At 39.8% G+C, this 15,003-nt stretch overlaps 1 protein-coding gene across 4 annotated transcripts in view; it reads left to right on the top strand.

Annotated features, from left to right (window-relative positions):
- CDK5RAP2 (CDK5 regulatory subunit associated protein 2) overlaps positions 1–15,003 on the top strand; it is a 71,182-nt gene that overhangs the window by 16,850 nt on the left and 39,329 nt on the right. For all 4 annotated transcript variants that reach the window (XM_077189110.1, XM_077189109.1, XM_054646555.2 and 1 more), the window contains exons 13-18: positions 1,549–1,719; positions 2,450–2,623; positions 7,595–7,692; positions 11,040–11,170; positions 12,717–12,832; positions 14,283–14,411. In XM_077189110.1, coding sequence (XP_077045225.1) covers positions 1,549–1,719; positions 2,450–2,623; positions 7,595–7,692; positions 11,040–11,170; positions 12,717–12,832; positions 14,283–14,411 — 819 coding nt within the window. The remainder of the gene's footprint in view (positions 1–1,548; positions 1,720–2,449; positions 2,624–7,594; positions 7,693–11,039; positions 11,171–12,716; positions 12,833–14,282; positions 14,412–15,003) is intronic.

Here is a 15,003-nt window from a genome sequence, read left to right as displayed (position 1 = left end):
GATGTTAAGGATTTGATGTGAACCTGCATGAAGCAAGGTAATTAAGTCAAGAAAAGGACATAAAACAGTTTTTAAAGAGACTACAATTAAAATGTCACTAGTGCTATTTCTTTGGACTTAGAATAAGAAACAACTATTAAATTTTAAATCCCAATGGAGGTAAAAATAAAGTTTATAAGTGACTACCATATGTGCAAACTATTTAAAGGGCTCATGCTACTTCACAAATGGGCCCTTTTGGGGAATAAGTAGCAAACATTTATTTGAAGATGTAGGCTGTGTTACCTGGTTCTTTGGGTCTGAACAGAAGTTTAGATAGTATAAAGTTGCAAGTTTTAATTGTTTAATTTTAGGTAACAGCTCCTGTGTTTCAAGTTTCTACCTCTCTTTCTTCCACACAATCTGTGCAGTAGAGGAAAAGTTTATAAAATTAGGCTGGAGTCTATGCAAGCTTTGCCTCCTTCAGTTGACAGTGTTGAAATTCCCCAACCAACCAGCAAAAATGTTGGAAGTGACACAAAACAATGGTGGTGGGAGAGAAGGTGGAAGGACAGAGAAGCCACCTTGGAAATTTTCCTACTGCCCTGTGCCCTTAAATATTTTCCACTCTAACTATGAGCTGACTGTAAATTCCATGCTGATAATCTCATATATTCACAGAGATGTAGTGATTGTCCTGGTGCCTAGCAGAGTGTCAGGAACAGGAATTGTTTGATGTTACTTCTTGGCACCCAAGGCTTTGTCAGATGGCCAGACTTTGAAACCCCATGGAAAGCTGGATTGGGACAGATCAGTGGGGCTGCAGAGCAGAGCTGGGGCTGTGGTTGGTGCAGCCCAGGAGCTGCTGCTCTTCCATTGCAGCATTTCAATCTGGTCCTAACAGATCTCAGAGCCCTTGGGACTTGCTGCTGTGTAGAAGCTGTTGAAAGAGATTGTTCCTGTGCTTTAGGAGCAGAATGTCCACATTTCTCTGCTGGGAAGCTGAGATGTGGAGGTAATACAGCTAATCTTGGAGCTGCAGGAAGTAATTAACAGAGCCAGAGCCAAGATCAAGTTCTGTTCATCCCTTCTGATCATGAGCTTGACCTGGTTGGTCATTTGAAGTTTGTGTTCTTGTCAAAAGGAAAAAGTTTTAATGTTTCTGACCTTTTGTTTGATGCCAAAGTAACCAGTGTGCAACAATTTTCATGGTGTGATGAGAAAAAAGGCAAATGACAAAATGAATCACCTGTAAGCAATTTTCTCCTATTTCTAGCCAGAGAGTAAATTGACTCAGAAGTGAATGTTCATTCTGACAACATCTATGTGCATAATATTCCCAACAGCCTTGGAGACCAGCCATTTTGTATGAAAAGCATTTAAACAACAACCTAGATTTATGGAAGAAAATACTGACATCTTATTTGAAAGTTGTTCTTTCTTTAATTGTTTTCATTTATGCCAAGAGAAAGTGGCTTCAGTACATTCTTCAGTGACAGTGTGGGTTGTTAGTCTTAAACTTTCTTTAAAGTTGATTTGCTGCATATTCAGTTTCTTTTTTTTTTGTAGGACCTTAGAAATCAGCTAGAGAAATTACATGGTGAAATGACTGAGAAAGAAAAAGCAGTTGAACACCATTACAATATTCTTTTGAGTGAAAGCAATCAGAAGCTGCAGAGCCAAGAACTTGTTATAAGGCAGCTGACAGACAGTGTCAATCACAAGGATCTGCTGCTTCAGGTAGGTAGACTTGCTCTGAAATGAAAAATGGAAAGTTATCATTTGATTTTGTGTGGGGAATTATTTCAAAATCACGTTTGTAGTTGGAGTTATTGTTGATTTTGAAGATAATCCTTCACTTCTCATAATACTGTATTTGCAGAACAGACCTGTAATTACAGAGTGTGTGACATTCACCAGGATTTCTTGTTAGGGTTTTGTGAAGCGTGTGGACAGAGGGGGAAGAAAGCTTTACTAATACTTATGTAGGATTGTCACTGTTGTAAAAGCTCTGAAGTGATCATGATTTTCAGTTTATTGTGCACAAAGTGGAAATTGATGAATAGATACTGAAATATTTTATCTTCTTTTCTGGGGGCCTCAAATATCCTCTATGAGAAGGTTCCTGCCTGAATGGTAACAGGGCCCTGCTCAGTTTGCACAGAGTAAAAAAGGTGGTAGTGGTATTCAGCCAGCAATGCAGAGAGGAGTTGAGGTTGCTCTGTACCTGGAGACAAAGGTGCATGCCTTGACTTAATTTTTTAATACTGAAAAGGTTGCATAGGTGGGGGAAGCTTCTTTGTATCTTTTGGTTTTGCTTCTGGTGTCTTAAATTGAGCTCTTTTTGCAAGGTGTGTAAATAACATGTTCCGGGTCATCCTTGAATATTCTTCTGAGTTTTGTTAGGTTTTGTATTTTGCAGTTTCAAATTAGAGTAAATTTTGTAAAAATGCCTGTTTTCTTTTGTTAGAGACTTGATGGAACAGTTAAAGAAAAGGATGCAGAGCTGCAGGAGCTCCAGAATAAGTGCAAGAACCTTTTAAGAGCTAATGAAGAACTTGAACTGAAAAATGAGGGCTTGGTGGAGGAGAAATGTGCTGCACAGACTCAACAGTCAATTATCAAGATAGTCAGGGAGCTGGAGGTGAGTTTTGCATAACTGATCATTTGCAGGTAAGTACCTGAACTTCAAATTGAAGAGAATTTTGACTTTGGCTTCAAAGCTGTGGACTGATATATGTTGTAATTCACCATGTTCGTGCTCTGATGAATTTATATGGCATCACTAAATTCCCTACTTTCAGATGTTTTGCCTGCTATAAAGAGGTAGGGTTTTTTGGTGGTTAGGGCAGACATAATTCACTGAGTGGGAGGATATCTGCATTTCTGGAGAGAGGTGCAGAGAGGAGTTTGTGTAATTTGGATAGATAAGGGAAAGATTGCACAGAGCTGGTGCCCACAGGAGATAAATGGAATGTGAGGATAAATACAGGTAGGAGTGAAAACATGTCCAGGGCAAGAAGAAAACTGCTTTAAAGCAAAGAAGAATTTGTACAGAAATATGTATATTAAAAAAGAATGAGCAATATATGCCCATTACTTTATTTGATGCCATGAATTGAAATGATTTGTACCTGAAGTGAGAGGTCAAAATTCAAAATTTTAGTTTTAGAAGTACTTCCTTCTCTCTTTACCCTCCATTCTGCTCTAGCAAAAAGAAGTCAGGTACTGTTAAATTTTTGAATCACTGCCTGACTCCATCAGTGCATCATGGTGTACAGATTATTGAACAAATGAGCTGCTTTTGAAGATACATTTCCTGTCTCTTTTTGTGTTGTTTGCAGCCTGGTGTGTCAAGGTTTCTAAAAGCATCAGGCAAGGGTAAAATAATTAGACTGGTACACAGTAATGGTGGAGAAAGCTTTTTCATTTCTTTGATAATGTGTCAGTCATTAACAAGACTTTCTCAAGGAAGTTCAAAATAAAAGGAGCCAATGGCAAAGGAAACATAAATGCAGTGTTTGGGTCACATTCTGAACAGTCTGGTGATGAGATGATGAATGTGAAGGGCACTATAATTAACCATGGGAGAGACAAGAACATGTGGAGTCCTGGTTGTGTGACCAGCTCAGAGAAAAGGAGCTGCAGTCCTGTTTGCCTGGGCAGCAGTGAAGGTTTATCCCAGTACATGTGAACGTGCAGACACAGAAAATGGTCTGGGAAAGGCTGGGGGGAAATTCCACTTCTGCACAACAAACTGCAGTGCATGCACCTAACTTCTGTCACAAAGGGACCTAGGATGGAAAATCACAGGGAATTAATGGAAATCAAACAGTGACTTGCCTGTGTACCCCTCCCTCTGTTCAGGTGGGTAACCAGGGCAGGAGCAGTGCAGGAAATCACCCAGACCCACCTTCTAATCACAGCCCATTCTCTGCTCTGTGCACTCAGTGACTGAACAATAGCTAATCACAGCCCATTGTCCTCCCAGCTCAACCTCTGTGTCACCTATCTCCTGCAAGGACCCACTTGGGCATATTAATCACGGTTTTTGGACACAGATTAGCCAGAGCTCTGCTCTCATTGGCTGCCTGGCACTCTAGGATGGCTTTGCTGTGCTGCACTGACTCTCAACAAACCCACAGCTGGATCCTCCCCACGAGAGGGCACAGAAACCAGGTTCTTCAGCCTCAGCGAGCTTTTAAAGTTGAAGAAATTGATTGGAGAGATGCAGAACTTTTCTCTCTTTCGGCAGATCTTTGTACTTTATTTTAATGTAATGATACATTTTAAAGCAACCAACACTCAGAGCTCTGCTTGGTGCCTTGGCCAGGCCAGGAAAGATAAATTACAGGTTCTAATTTTGGAGTTTGGATTTTTGAGCCACTGTCATGGTCTAGAGAGAGTGAGTGAGGGCATTGATAATTAGGGGAGTCTGGCAACTTCTGACTCGGGGATCTCTGAAGTCTGAGTTAAATGTGTTTTACAGACAAGGAATTTAGAAATTGGAAGAAATGACCAAATTCTAGTGATGGATGAATGGATGGATCAGTGAGGAGGTATAGCTAATATCCTTCCCTCAGTCATTTATCCTTTAACCTTCAGAGATTTTGAAATGATCCTGAGGGTGGTTGGGAGCACGAGAACATTCAGTGAGGTAACCAGAGATTCTTGTGACCTTGCCAATAATTTATTTATTGGGGGGGGTATAAACCTTTTACTTTCATTGCTTACAATCTAAGGAACCTTTAATGAAAATAAGTTATGTTTTCCACCACTGCTGCTTAGGAATAGTATTTCAGACTTAAATACAGACTTTAACATATTAGATTGCCTCCTTTCACAGGAATATAAATCCTTCACTGCAATATGGTCCTGGATGTCTTGCAACTATCTCCTCTAACACATTTTCCCTCACACCATGTGTCAAGAGGTTTAATGTTTCATTAACTCCCACAGCATTACAGTCTATTTAAGTTACAGAGCTGCCTTATGTTTTGTGTACCGTCGGGGAGTTGATTGAAATAATTCACTCCTACACGTTATTTAGAAATGACAGTAATAATGTACAAAAAAAAAGGGATGTTCATGCTGCATCTCCTCATCCTTATTATTCATGAAAGATTCTGAAAAAATCAGGAACACTTCCTCGTGATTTTGCTAACCTTTACCTAGGTAGTTGAATTTAGAATTTAATAATTTGTGTATAGCCTGTGACATTTGGAATTAAGAAACAGCTCGTGTCTCCTGTTGGGCAGAAAGAGTTGGGAGGATTTCATGAGGTTACTGAGATTTTGGTACAAATGGAGAACCCAACATGTGAATCCTAAAAGGAACAGGGTTTGTGTGTGGCACTGCTTTGTTCATGCAGCAGCCATTCCTTCCCTCATTTGTGCTCACTAACTCTGCACAATGACAGTGCTCTGCCAGGCTTCAGAAAGAGCTTTAATTAGGATAGAATTCTGCAGTGTCTTCAGTAATAATTGCAAGGTTTGGATCAGACATATGGAAGAGTTCACTAGAACTTTTAACAGACTGTGAAACAACTAAATTAAGTAAAAAGATTAATTTTTTTCTGTTGCTTTCTACGTCATTGGTCAGTGTTTGTGATCAAACTTTTCCAACTTAAATTACAACCCATGTATTTCTTGCTTAATGTCTGTTCTTGAAAGGCTGAGATTCCAGCACGTTGATAAGACTCCTTAATTTAGGCTGCAAGATGTACTTTTAAACTTTTTTTTTCATGAGATTATTTTATTACTGGCCTCTGGATCACCCACCTCCATCTGTTTTTGTGTTTCTCCATGCTCAGTCAGCAGCTTTGCTGGGAGCTCTTCCTCTGCTCATCTAGATAATAAATTAGATGTGAAGCTCAGGATTTTTCACTTTGATACAGAATAGTATTTAATGTCTAAATTGCACTAGAACCTGGAAATGTCTCTTAGATACAGCCTTTAGGTACTGTTAAATTTTGGAATCAGTGCCTGACTCCATCAGTGCATCCTGGTGGACAGATCATTGAACAAATGAGCTGCTTTTGAAGGTACATTTCCTGTCTCTTTTTGTGTTGTCTGCAGCCTGGTGCATCAAGGTTTCTAAAAGCATCAGGCAAGGGTAAAATAATTAGACTGGTACACAGTAATGGTGGAGAAAGCTTTTTCATTTCTTTACTAATGAGACTTTCTCAAGGAAGATGATGGCAGCTGGACATGGAGCACCTGTCCAAAGGCAAGGTCACTTCTTCAAAGACTCTGGAGCATCAGTGGTAGGAGCTGCAGCAGGACCTGCCAGGCAGGTTCCCTTAACTGGAGTCACCTGAGCACAGCTTGATTACACTTGCAAAATATTATTTAACATACTTGCTGGCATATTGTGAAGTAAGAGTGTAAATAATTAAAAGTAAACACCGGTTGTCCTTGCTTTTGTGCTGTTTACTTTGCAGAACACTGAATTGTTCAAATTAGCAGTCTTTGCATCTTTAGTGTGAACTAACGAGATTCTGTTGTAGCTGAATTTTTTGTGGTTGCAATTTCCTCCTTAGGAATTGCAGTTGGAATGATAACAGCTGCTGAAAACTCCTGGGTGTAGGTTTCTTCCTTGTTAATGATCTGTTCACTAATGATTTAGTATCTCTTAAGAGTTCCCTTAGCTGAAATTCTCCCTAAGCCGTGGCACCTTTTTTGTTCCTCCTTCCAGTTTTCAGTCAAAATAGAAAATAGAGAGAACCAAAAATTCTTTAACAGAGGCAGAATTTGTGCCCGATATTAATTCATCTAAATTTGCTATAATATCCCAGTTATTTTCTCTTTGGAAATGACTGATATCTTAGATACTTTTACATAGTAAGTGCAAGAAAATACTCCATTAAATAGCTGCATTTTTTACTTCCTGCTGAAAAAATGACTCTCTGGTTGTTTTGGAGTGAAAAAGTCTGGGGAAATTAGAGGATCCTTACTGAGAATGTACCATGAGAGTTTATGTTTATTCTTATAATAATAATATCATCCTTTCTGTGAGCAAGACTGTAGATAAACCATTTTCTTTTCTTCACACGAGTGAAGCAGCAGCTTGTAGTGTGCAGAAAACTGACTTATGCAGTGTCTGATATGTTCATCCTTTATTTGGGGCTCAATATAATCCTTCTTGTTCAGAGTGGGAACAGAATTTGCTGGATCTTCTCACCCCAAAAAAAGCCAATTTTATCCAGAACACAAAGAGGACTTGTTCTAAAATGTGTGCTTGGAGCTTTGGCTTGTTTGCTCCCCTTGCCCTCCTCTGGGGTAGCTGCCTGCCAGGTTGTTCCTGTTGTGGGAACTTTGGGAGTGAGGATGCTTTTGTTGGGGATGGGGGAAACTCCTGAGGCTGTGAGAGAAATGCTGGAGCCCTGTTGGGGTGTGTGATTCACTCATGGTGGGTACACAGGGAAACACCCTTTGCCTCCCTCAATAACAGCTGGATTTAAGGGCAGTGAATGGTTCTCAGATCCATGTTGGTGATCCTGTTCAGAAAATTGGGATTTCAGCTGCTTCCACAAGTGCTTCAGGACACAAGCACACACATGGGCACAGACATGAAAATCACGTTGTAAACACAGGATGTTCTTCTTTTGATTTAGGAAAATAAAGAAGCTGAATATGAGAGGCTGATCCTTGCTTTAAGGAAAGAACAGAATATTTATTCTACTCTAGTGAAGACCTTCAAGGAGTCAGATAGGTAAGTGCTTCTGCTTTGGGGGATAATCTGAACTCAAAGGGCAAAAGTCAGAAGTTGTAAAAAAATGTGCAGCTTTACTGGAGATTAGTTTGTTCTGGCCAGTTGTTTATAAGCTCTCTGTAGTAGTCTCTAAAGAGAAATATTTATGTAAGTGAGTTTCTATTATCTAAATTACTTAAAATGTTTCTGAAAATGTTTCTTTTTAGATTGGAATCTCAAATGAGCCCTGTTTCCATTTAGGTACCAAAGTAAGCAGCCGGATTTTCCATACTTAAATCTTGTGTTTTGGCATCTGTTGTAAAACCAAATTGCAGTGAACTTTTGGGCACTGGACAATTTGCCATTTTTTTACTCCTAAAATACAGATAATGCTTATCTTAAAAGTGACTCTGTGAGAATTTTGATGAGAATATAAATATGCAAGATTTGGGAGAAGGTTAAACAAAACAGAGTAATTGAAGTTTGCATAGTACGTTTTCAGTGCAAAGCATTGAAAAGGGTGGCAGGAGCAAGTGGTTTTTAACCTTTTAAAATCAAAGAACCCAACAATTCAGAAAGAAATCTGCAGCCTACTCTCTATCTTGTTATTGCTTGGCAGTTGAAGAGGAGATGTTATGATAAAGAAAATTCTTAGTCTGTAGACAAATGGAATTGAAATGTTTTATAAATAATTTACTGCTATAATTGCAAATTTCTTAATGAAGTATTTAAAACATTTGAGTGCCAGCTCCTGAAAGCAATGGCTTATACCTGCCAGCTCTGGGGGAATGTTTATTTATATTTTGCAGTTATTTTATAGACCACTATAGTTTGGAAACCATAAAGAGAAGTAGCACTAGACTAGATGAGATCTGTGTGTGAGTTAAACACTTAGCAGCAATGCCAGCTTGTGCTTGGCCACAGCTCAGGATCTGCTTTAGATACTAGAAAAAATAATGAAGAATAATGCTAGCAGTCAGCTGATGGAGATAATTTCTGATTTCATATGAAGAGAGGGACCTGGCAGTGACTCCTGCTGTGTGGGCAAGGAGAGGCTCCACATTCTATACAGCAATGACAGCAAAGCTCTGAAACTGGCTGTTCTAGAATGCCTTTCAAATAAGCAAACCCAGAACTGCAGGTGTAATCACTGGGCTTTTGCAATGAGCTTCTGTGGGATCAGGATCATCAGTCCTGATCCCTGAGGTGGGATTTTGAGTGCTGTGTCCAGTTCTGGGCCCCTCAGGTTGGGAAGGACGTTGAGATGAGCGTGTCCAGAGGAGGCAACGAGGCTGGAGAGGGGCTGGGAACACAAACCCTGTGAGGAACCCCTGAGGGAGCTGGGGGTGCTCAGCCTGGAGAAAAGGAGACTCAGGGGTGCCCTTATCACTCTCTATACCTTCCTGAAGGGAGGTTGTAATCAGCTGGGGCTGGGCTCTTTCTCCAGGCAGCACTGGCAGAACCAGAGGACGCAGCCTCAAGCTGTGCCAAGGAAATATAGGTTGGATATTAGGAATAAGTTTTTCACTGAAAGGGTGATAAAGTTCTGGAATGGCTGCTCAGGGAGGTGGTGGAGTCACCATCCCTGGGTGTGTTTAACAAAGCCTGGATGTGGCATTTGGTGCCAGGGTTGAGTTGAGGTGTCAGGGAACAGGTTGGACTTGATGATCTTGAAGGTCTCTTCCAACCTGGGAATTCTGTGATTCTGTGATTTTGGAGTGCATGGAGCAGTCACTGCCTGTTGTGCCCCAACAGCAGAGGATGCACAATGAGCTGGGGCTTGGAGCTGCTCTTATTCCTCCATCTCCCAGTTCTGGGGGCTGGAACATGCTGGAAACTTCATCAAGGCTTGAATCCCAAACTTCTGGGGAATGGGTAAAGAAGCCCTGCAGATACACAGATGAGGAAGCTGGGTTTAATTGCCATCAGCAGTGACATGGATTTTGGGCAAACATCTGTTTTCTTGCTGACATCTTCTTTTAGGCAATATTTATTTTAAGCAACCTGGGTGGTTATTTTTCAAAATGAGTTACTGGATGTCAGGACCAAGACATTCCTTCTCTCTCCAAGAGGGGAATCAGGGCTTGTTCTTATAAAACCTTTAACTCATGGAAAGGAGAAAATGTGCTTACCTGGCTTCTAGTCACGTGCTGGTTTGGTTTTACTCTTAATCTTTTTTTGCTGAGCATTTAGGAGAGCTCTCACTTCAAAGAAGCTCTTGTATGAGGAAGAATTGTTTAAAGCAGTAGTTCCTTGTGCAGGAACCCCTGACAACAGCACACTTGTCAGGAGACAGACTGAGAGGCTTTTCATACATGTAGCTTTTTAATTGATGTGCATCTGCAATACTCTGAATATTCCCATGCAAGTGTGATGTGCTCTGTGTTCCTGTACAGTCTCCCATCAGGTGGATTGAATTTTTTTTAAAGATCCCTGAATTCTCTGTTATTTAGTGCAGTGGCTTGGAAATTCTACAGCAGCTTAATTTATCTTAAAACACTAAGTGAAGTAAATGCAAAAATAAATAATACAAAGAGTTCAGTAACAGCCTCTTATTTATTTTTTATTAAATCAAATTTATTTAATTTTATTGAAATTTCAGGTTGGTTTATTTTCAGCACTTAAAATATTTTTACAGATTGATCAGAACTGCCTTGTTGGTGTAGTTGAAGGGTGTGGGAAGATGTAGCAAGGGGCAGCTGATGCTGGAGAGCTTCAGTAGCAAAGTTGCTTTAAAAATTAATTCACCTCGACAAATTATAAATTCTAAGTTTGGACATTTATGCCCCATTGTGGTAACTGAGACAATTGAGACAATTTAGAACTCAAGGGGTCTTTTTACAGACTGTGGATAAATGAAGAAATAAAACAGTTAGTTGTGTCTGGGTCCTATTTTCAGTGGAACAGGATCTTTTGATATTTTCCCTAAGTGCAGGATTAGATTATCTGGTGGAGCTCTGTGGCAAGGGAACAAAGTTTCCATGGTCACCACATAATGGAATACACAAAGCCATCAGCATTATGTGATAATGATATTTCTCTGGCACAGTTTTTAGAAGATAGTAATTTAGATTTTCCTTAAAAAGAACTGCTCAGAAAGAGGCTGGTAGAAGAGCTCTGTCATGGGGAAGCTGATTTAGGCAGCAGAGCCCAAAAGAGCAGGAAAATGCTGTGTATGTAAACATTTAATCTCCTCTTTCTATGTAGGGATTTGTTTGTGCTTATGCATCAGAATGATGGAAGTGTGGGATGAAATCCAGCCATGGGGAATGGGGAATGGCTGCAAGCCTGAGTGGAGAAAAACCCAGGGCGCACCGAAATGTTTTGAATTGAATCTGAAGAGATTTACTTGTCCCTTTTTGTCCCAGTATAAATAGCTTGCAAGTGGAACTGAACAACATTTTCATGTTGAGAAAACAACTGGAAGAAGATGTTTTAGGTAACAGGAATCTCCAGAAGATTTTACAAGATCAGATTAAGGACATGAAAAACCACAAAGGTTTGTATCCATGCCCAGCTCAACCCTCCTCTAGCACAAAAGAAAAGTGGTTTTATTACAGTCAGTTTGCTGGCATGAAGAAAAAATATTTGAGAGTAAAAAAGGTGTGAAAATATTTCTTTTTGAAAGATGCAAAAAGATTTCTTTTTGACTTTCTATACAGATGATTTGGTGGATTTGTAACAGAATGCCTTGGAGCAATCAGGGCACATACAGAGGGAGACTTTCTCTCTTTCCATGCAGCAAATGTTAGAAATTCCATGGCAGTTCTACTGCAGGGATCATTTCATGCTGCCTGCAGCTTTGTACCCACAGAATTTACTGTTTTCCACAAAAATCAGAGATTCCTGCCTTGCAATCATGTGGTGGCCATGGGATCACTTTCTGACCATGGGGTGTAATCACTTCCCAAAGAGTTTGTGGCTCAGGGACTGCTAACCTCCTCCTAACAGAAGTATTCCCTGAGAAAGAAAAAAATACCTAGAAGTTTTGTTACTTAGTAATTCAGAAAAAGTAGAGCTTTTAAATATAGCTTAGCTTCTGGCTTTTTTGCTGTATGTCTTGGGAGGTGTTTTTAGCATATTCTTAGATATAGAAAAGAATAATATAAGTGGGTATCATTAAATAGTTTACTGCATATGTACAAGATGTTTCTGTTTTATCCCATAGGGGATATATAAATAACAGTAAAGCCTGTTCACTTCCCCTTTCAACTTAGATTTTCAATTTTAGCATCACTTGACAGCTCTGATAAGTGACAAAAGGTAAACTTCAGCTGTTTCAGAGTTTCCAACCTCAAAAGCCCAGAGATAATCAACAACCAGGGTGGGCCAAAGGATCTTGTGAATGCTCCAGGGTTCTCAGGAGCTGTTGTGCTGAGGGTGAGGCTGGTGGGAGTAAAGGCTGGAAAATCAGTAATGATTTGTGACTTTTGGGTCCTTGCAGCAGCCACGGGATCGGTGTCAGAACTGGGAGTAGGATTTGAAGGATTTGCATCTCTCTTCTTTGTCCTATTTGTCCTATGCTTTCTCCCTATCTAATGAGATTTATTTCTAGAATAATTCCTGCAGTTATAGAGGCAGTGAATAAGTTACTATTTTCAATCCAATTACTGCATTCTTTTGACCCAAAAGCAAAATAAGTTCATTAGTTTTGTCTAACCTGGCATTTTTCCTTGAGACCTTGTTAAACTACAGTTAAAATAGAATAACTATTGATGCCTAACTTATCCTTCCTAAAAATTATTTCTAATTGTAATGCTAAATATGTAAATTATAATTCAGAATTACATTCACAACTCGTGCTGATAACCACAGAAAATACAGCCACAGAAAATGCAGCAAGTCTGTGTGACAGAAACACAAAGAAATATGAGGACAAATTTTTTTCAATTAAACAGAAAGCTTATTTTGGGAATGAAACATTCTAAGTGGCCTCCCACAGACTTACTGGAAGGTTCTTATTGGAAATGTCCTGTGCATTCTGTGCTGTGTTTTCCTGCAAATGGAATTTCTGAAATAACATCTGTCCTTGGCTATTTTGGCAGATGAAACTCTATCTTTCTGTGGAGATCAAACATCTTATATGAGTATCTGTTTAGGAGAACAAGACCATTTAAGCCTTCAGATAGACCATCTGTCTCTGGAAGAACTTAAGAAAAAGGTATTGATCTTTTTCATTATTTACTGTTCCTAATGGCTTAATTCTGCTTTGTTTCTAGTTTCTGTGTCTCTCACAGAAACATTTATTTAGGTGCAGTTGGGTAGTTCTGAAAGGATTTGGAGCTCCCATCTCTGTGGTTTGTGGCCCACCTTTTATGAACTACTCAGACTTTGTTACACCCATGGGCTTCAGAACCAGCTGAAAGCTGAGGGATTTCCTGCCAGGGTTTTGTGCTCTTGGACACCTGGACTCAAGGTTTTGACTCAATACAAGTTTCAGACTTCATCTACATCATCTCCAAAGAAAGGTTTTGCCTTGAGCATCCCACAATGTGTATTTCATGTACCTTTATTAATGATGGAGGTGGTGGTGTCTATATACTGTATAGCACACTCCACCCCAGGATTTGCAAATCTTTTGGTAAATAGGGCATATTATAAAATAACCCTGAGGTGAATTCTCTATTGTGTGTAAGGAGAACTGAAATTCAGAGATGAAATATGCAGAGCAAACAATGAATCAGTATTTATTGGAGTTCAGAAACTTCTTCTCTTTCTCCTGATCCTGCACAGTGACATCTGATCCATGCACCAGTTCATGACAAGGAATAATTTTGAATATGGTTGGTTGGGAGTGAGCATCAGTGAAGTTTTTCTGTTTCTCAGGGACAGCTGAATTGTAGGCAGGTGCTCATGCTCTGGAGGTGGGTAGTCTGAAGGAAGGAAGTTTGTCTTACTTGGAACAGGTGTCCCTAAAAAAGCCCCAGATTGTGTCCCAGTGCCATTCTGGGGTTTCACCATTTTTATCTCTGAGCATGTTCCCTTCAGAAGGCTCAAGGACACTCATTAGGAAAAGATATTTATAAGTGATTTCTTACTGGAAAAAGGGTGTGCCTGAAAGCTGACCTGGTTTTCCAGGTAAATTAATTGGTCTGATAAAAAGATTTCACTTTTTTCCTCCAAACTTCTTGATACACTTCATGGCTTTGTGGCCATGAGAGTTTTGAACCCAGCTGCCCAGTCAGATTCTGTGTCTCTGAAACTGCTCAGAATGAGAATGGCTTTTAAAGGGGCTTGGAAGGAGAAGAACATCTTGTTCCTGAATGCTGCTTCTTTCCAGTAATGCTGTTTTTTATTGCATTAAATGTTTCTTCTCAGATCAGCTGTTTGTGTGAGTGCCCTCAGGTTTGTTCTTGCTACTGAGTTGTGAAACTTGTTACCTAAACTTAATAAGAATGACACAGACTGTGAACTACAGTGTTCCAAATGAAGGTCCCTTGAACACTAATTCACAAATAGAGCAGCATGTTTCCATACCTAGGGAGATGAAAGCAGGAGCAGATACAAAACCCAGTGCAGTTTGCATTTAGCTGGAGATTTATCTGCCATCATTTGTTTGCCCTCTAGTTTGGGTGTTACCAGTTCTGCTTGTTCTTCCTCTGGTTATTTAGGTTGCTGACCTGCTCCTGATGGTCAAAGAGCTGCAGTCAATTAATCAAGAGCTTAAGGCAAGACAGTCTGGGTGTTGTACAAAGGATTCTCAAGGAAAGGAAGCACTGGAAATACTAAACCACAGAGAGGTAGGTTTTCTGTTTTAAAGTAGAATCTGATCTCACATCCAATCTGCCTTGTGGAGTTATTTACATCAGTGCAGGAGTGTAAAGCCCTTGGGGCTGAGGCTGCTAATTCCTTATAATAACTTTTTAAATTAATGATGTAAACAGCTTTAACATGTTAGCACGACAGAGAAGCAGCTCAATGCCAGTGTTCAGTGATGTGTCAAGTTGATTTTAGGGAAGCAACATACTCATTTAAATATTAATTGGGTCTGTGATCTATTTGTTTTGTCAATTGAAAGGGAGGGAAATAGTTAATTTTACAAAGAAAGCAATATCTTAAAAAACATTTTAGTTATTCCTAAAAGTCTGTTTGCTATGGCATAGTCATTCTCAGGCTGTGTCTAATTATTTAAGAGTTTCCTTCAGATCTCTGATGTATCTTCAAAATAGGAGGGTTCAGTGTAGCCAAAACCCAAGGAATGGACCTTCAGCTCACCTAAACACGTGGCTGTTTCTTCATACAGTACAGAGAAGTGCCTGAAGAAGGGGCCAGCACTGTAGTGGGTTATGAGAGGTGCCAGGAAATAATCCCTGTTGGGTGTTTCATTCATTT

The sequence above is a fragment of the Agelaius phoeniceus genome, chromosome 21 (assembly GCF_051311805.1).
Source record: "Agelaius phoeniceus isolate bAgePho1 chromosome 21, bAgePho1.hap1, whole genome shotgun sequence".
NCBI lineage: Eukaryota > Metazoa > Chordata > Aves > Passeriformes > Icteridae > Agelaius > Agelaius phoeniceus.
This window is presented reverse-complemented; position numbering and strand designations above follow the sequence as displayed.